The 5,708-nt window shown below is 47.8% G+C and overlaps 1 protein-coding gene across 1 annotated transcript in view; it reads right to left on the bottom strand.

Moving 5' to 3' along the window:
- ALPK2 (alpha kinase 2) overlaps positions 1-5,708 on the bottom strand; it is a 115,431-nt gene that overhangs the window by 13,595 nt on the left and 96,128 nt on the right. Inside the window, 1 exon segment of the mRNA XM_007450122.1 lies at positions 799-847. Within this exon segment, the coding sequence (XP_007450184.1) occupies positions 799-847 (49 nt within the window).

The raw sequence follows: 5,708 nt of genomic DNA on the forward strand, positions 1-5,708 counted from the left end.
TTCTTCCTCCTTACAAATGGTCCTAGTACATGGGAAGAACAGCAGTGGGAGAAAGCATGGTAGCTCCAACCTGGAGCTTTATTTTCATGAAGAACCTCAAATAGCCTGCTCTCTCCTCATTAGTGGTCAAGCAAAGCAGTGAGAAGAGACAGTTTGTTCAAGAGATACCCCAGTAAAATGTTATTTTAGTGCTGTCCGGGCACACCCCACAGTGAGCAAAGCAACTCCCTATGCTAATTAGGAAATCAATACCACTGACAACAACCATAGTCACTAATCACAGCCCTTCCATAGCCATTTGCCCCTGTAATCAATCATCAACATGGGAGTCTGGGAGCCGCCTAAAATACTTTTTAGTGAAAAGTATGGGGAAAATACATTAGAAATATGCAAATTGAATTCACTCAATTGCAAAAATAGAATTTTTAAAGAAGCTTCTAATAGTGAAGATATTAAATGTAGAAAAACAGAATATTGCCAGTTAAAAGGAGTCCCAATAATGCTGGCATTTTCCCCCCCCCCAGCCATGGGCCACCTGTTAGTAATCAATCTTGAAATGTGTTCAGAGTTCTTATTTGTTTCAAAGTTAGGAAACAAATGTGTTTCCCTGGGAGAACAAAGTCCATAAATATTTTAGGTAAGTGAGAGAAGTGAACTGAATTCATCCCAAGAACATCTGTCTTTCGCAGTTAGGACAAGAAATCTCCTCTGCCCGCATCAGCCTAACAGCATCTGCCCCGTAGGTGTTTGGAAACCCAGAGGTGAGTGACATGCACTTGATTTTTTTTTTCTACTCACCCTTTAGCCAATGTTGCTATGCCAACGTCAGTCAACTTCATTCCTACACCTATGGAAAGAGAGAGCAAAGATGGGATTTGTGTTACACGGGTCTCCTCAGAAAGGAGGGACCATCTATTCACAGGGCGGGGTAGCGTCAGCCCCATCATCATTTCCCTTCCTGCATAAACACATACTTTCCTCCTTGTTTCCATCAGCAGAAGCTGACAGCCTTTCAGACGTGCATCCTCCTTTATGGGCGCATAATGGACAAGGCGGGCTTCTGAGGCAGCCGGTCAGGGGAGCAAGGGGCGGGGCCTGCTGCCTCACAACACATGCCCTTTACAGCTCCGGAAACGCAAGTGCTGTCCTCTGCCTGCCTGGTCCACTGCCTCTGCTGGAGGAGGGAGGCCTGTCACTTGTCCCAGGAGTTCTCTCCCCAGAAACGCTCCGATTTGGGCTTAGGCCTGTTCCGTGTTCTTCATCAAAAGCGGAAGCCCTTGTACAACAGTGAGAGAGTTCAAGGTGGCCTTTGTTCAGTTCAAGGCCAGACTCCAGACACACAATTGCCCATCTCCAGAAAGATGGCATTCTGATTCAGGATTGAAGGTTTTCTGGGTCGGTTTTAGACCCAGAGAAGCACTACTGAGTTATGTGTAGACTTTTGACCACTGGCCTGGAGATGTCACGCGCGGTCTAACCTTTTGATGCTTATCCCAACCTCTCTCCATTAAGCCACTGGAAGTTGCGGGATGGGGGGCAGGATACCCAATCAACAAAACAGCTGCCTGAGCTTCCCACGCTGGTCCCTAAGAAAGCCATAGGCATCCCCGGTAGAATCCCAAGCACTCAGGAGTCCTTTTGCTTCTCCCCTCCCAGCAGAAGCAGATGCGAGAGTGGCTAAGGAACCAGGGACTCAAAGAGAATGAAAGTCCTACTGTCTTGCAAGGTGGGGAAGGGCAAGGTTGCTGGCACCTTCTGCAATCGAAAAGCACCATCGTTTCTCACCCAGGTCTGGAAGAAGGCAATCCTCTCTGATGCCCAGAGCGTGGACAGCCTCCAGCCTTTCCAGAATCTCCTTGCCAGACCAGCTACCATTTCTGCTCCTGCCTCTCTAGGGTCGTGGCTGTAGGCACTGGCTCCAACTCCGTGGACCGCTGCCTTAATCTCACCCGTGCCATCTAGTGACCGGCCTTTTACGGCAGGGCATGGGGTCCATGGTGCTATGCCACCTGAGCCTCGCCTCCTCTTCTCTGGCCCCCGACTCTTGTCCCACCCGGGCCAGGCTGTGGTCACTATATTCCCCGAGGCCAGCCGGCGACTTGCTCACTGAAGGGCCTGGCGTCCCAGAAGCCAGTCTGGGCTGTGGACGAAGGAACCAGCATCCCTGGCAAAAGCCAACCCTGGGGGTCAGGCCTGATGGCAGCCTAGTTCCATGGGTCTCCCTCATATGAGCACTGTTTTCTGAGGCTCAGAAAAGGACAGCTAGGGACTTCCCTGATGGCGCAGTGGTTAAGAATCCGCCTGCCAATACAGGGGACACGGGTTCGAGCCCCGATCCGGGATGATCCCACGTGCCGCAGAGCAACTAAGCCCCTGCGCCACAACTACTGAGGCTGAGAGCCACAACTACTGAGCCTGCGCACCTAGAGCCCGTGCTCCGCAACTAGAGAAGCCAACTAGAGAAGCTACTCCTCAAAGAGTAGCTCCGCTCCCCGAAACCAGAGAAAGCCCGCGTGCAGCACCGAAGATCCAATGCAGCCAAAAAAAAATTAAATTAAATTAAAAAAAAGAAAAGGACAGCTAAAGCATTAATTTTCTGATTCAGCAATGTCTGCCTGGAGTGAGGCAAAAATACATGTCATGCTGCTGTTCAGACAGAAACAAAGAGCCCTGCTTTTCTGCAGGGCACCTGGGAGCTAAATTAGACACAGCACTTTGGGGGAGCCAGTAAGCATTTTAAAAGCCTCTTTCACAGTTGGCAGCTAATTCATCTCATTCTTTCAAAGCTGCTAACAACTAAAACACATGTAGAAATACTTCACATAGTTTTTATGATAGGAACTGGGCTTTAAAAAAAAAAAAAAACGACTGCAAAAGCCCTCTTTGGACATCTTGTTTTCTGGAAAAGTTGTACTTAAAAAGTACAGCTCTAAGCCGCATAGAAGTCCAATTTTAAAGAGCCATTTGGCAAAAGGTCCTTGAGCTTGGGAATTGCTTTTCCTCAATTCTCACAATTACCAGCTGTCATTGATGTTTGGAAAAGTAGAATTTGATTTTCAAAAGGAAACTTCTCTCTTGGTTTTCTAGTTTGCCAGCAATTCAACAAAGGTTACTAAGGGTCTCTATAGGATAATAATTTAGATTATAGTGTGCAGCTATTAAACCAAGTTGGGGATAATAGTCATCTACAGGTTGTTTCTGACGGAAGGTAGGAAGAAGGCAGTATTACAGTTTGTTCTCCAGAACTTGAGTTCTTGGGTTATTTGGGTGACAGCTTCTTAGAAAGCCCAGTGGTCTCCGGTGTGTGCAGATTTTAGGGCCAAATCACAGGCTCACCTTTCACCCCACTGACCTGCAGGACTCGCCACGATCTCATCAACAAGCCAAGGCAACCAGGGAGAGAATAACTTAAGAGTCTGAGAAAGTGAGACTGAAGCTTGGGTTTGTTTGGGATTTTTAAATCCTAATTCCAGTGTCTTAGTAAAATTATAAAAATGTGGGGATCGCTTAGAGAATGGATGTGTTATCTTGTGCCACAGGGATGATGACAATAGTAAGATCCTTCCCAGCAGCAGCAGAGAGTAAATAAACACCTTTATGAAACACCATGCCAACACTTTCAACCACACACGTCATTCAAGGAGAGATATAACGTTCCACTACAGCTGTTTACTAGTGCCTGGAAGCAAGATTAACCGTGCATGAAGCTCCAGAGCGTTACTTTTCAGTAGATGAACTGTATTTAATGAAAATTTAACTCTGAAGGAGGAAAGATGGGGAAGTCTCAACAGCTGCACAGTCTAATTAAAATAGCTGTCTGTTTAAGACCGTACTGTCTGTGTGTGGCAGCAAAGTCTCTTCAAAAGTGAGTAGGGCTTCCCTGGTGGCGCAGTGGTTGAGAGTCCACCTGCCGATGCAGGGGACGCGGGTTCGTGCCCCGGTCCGGGAAGATCCCACGTGCCGCGGAGTCCCTGGGCCCGTGAGCCACGGCCGTTGAGCCTGCGCGTCCGGAGCCTGTGCCCCGCAACGGGAGAGGCCACAACAGTGAGAGGCCCGCGTACCACAAAAAAAAGTGGGGAGGCCCCCGACCCAAAAAAAAAAAAAAAAAAAAAAAAAAAAAAGTGAGTGGATATGGCTGGCTTCAACTTGCAGATCAGCCTCCCCTGCAAGTCTGTAACATTGCACTTCCCAGCTGACCTCAGAGGAGTCCCTCACAGGAGACTTTGACATTAAGGGATACTTGGAAATCTTACAAATCTGTAAATTTGAGTTTTAGTGGAAAGAGTTTGGGGTTCAGAGTCAGAAGCAGTGTTGGAGTCTTGGACCCCTCTTCTTCTTAGCTGAGTGAGCTGGGGATTAGATCATTATCTCCCAGCCACTGTTTTCTCATCTGTAAAATGGGGATCATAACATCTCTTTGGTAGGGTTATTATGAAGATTAAACCAAAAACAGGGAAAAATGAGTGCAGACAAAAACTGGTGAAATCCACGTAAGGTCTGTAGTCTTGTTAATTACATCGTGCCGATGTGAGTCTCCTGGTTTTGATAGTGTACTGTAGGTATGTAAGGTGTTATTATTAGGCAAAGCTGGGTGAAGGGTACATTGGGACCCCTCTGTACGTTTTTGCAATCTCTCATGCCTATGGTTATTTCAAAAGTTTTTAAAAATGGGGAACTCTTACAATGTGTCTATGCTGTGCTAAATGTCTTGCTATCTCATTTCAACCTCCCAACCACCCCACGTGGAAATTACTGAGGCACAGAGAAGTAAGTGGTTTGCCCAAGGCTAACAGCTAGAAAGTGGAGGTGCAGGAAATAGAACCCACAGGCATTCTTGCTCTTCACCACCATGCTGTATAGAGCTTGGGATTCTTATACGTGACAATGTCTGACATTAGTAGGTACCCAGTTATAGTTCAGATTTTTTTCTTAAAGCATTATTATTTGGAAAGGAAAAGGAATAGGAAAGCCCCTGTGGCAGAAGCTGTTGGGGCCCTGCCCATCACCCTCACCCTCACCCTCACCCCTTCCACGCACACAGCTCTAAGTCCAGGTACCACCACCAGCATCTCTTGGCCTGAGAACATGCTCTGATCACAGGCACCTGCTTTGCTCAGCGTGGCTTGCCCATGTGCTGGTGGCAAACGCAGGGGAGTTAACACCCCCATCTGGAACAGCCTGCTGCTGGTAAGTAAAGGGAGTTGGAGTATAAATACCCCTGCTCCCTCACTCCTTGGGTGTGCTAATTCTGAGAAGTGTGTTCTGCCCAGCCTCCCCCAGTTTCCCCAGCAGGCATGAGCTTCAGTGATACACAGTGGTAACCGGGTATAAGGTACCCTATTGACTTTCTTTCCCTTCCCTGCCACACTCCCTCAGTCTCCTACCAGTGTTTCCTGGGATCCCCTCCCAAATATTTGCAGTTGAACATTTGCGTGCAATAGAGGATTAACTTTGCCTAAATAAAGGATTCATTTTTGCCCAACTTTTTGGAGGTAACTGCTAAGCTCTGATAAGAGTGTCCAAAGAGGCTAGAGGCAGAGGTCAGTCTCACGAGCAGGCAGTGATGGCACCCTAATAAAATCTCTGAACACCAAGTCTCAGGGGAGCTCTCCTGGTTGGCAGTGCTCCCACATCATTGAGTGGGGAAGCTCCGTCCCCACAGCTTCACCAGGAGGGGACAAATGGGAATTCCCACCTGGTCTCTCCTG

Source organism: Lipotes vexillifer, unplaced genomic scaffold, assembly GCF_000442215.2.
Source record: "Lipotes vexillifer unplaced genomic scaffold, Lipotes_vexillifer_v1.1 scaffold79, whole genome shotgun sequence".
Lineage (NCBI taxonomy): Eukaryota > Metazoa > Chordata > Mammalia > Artiodactyla > Lipotidae > Lipotes > Lipotes vexillifer.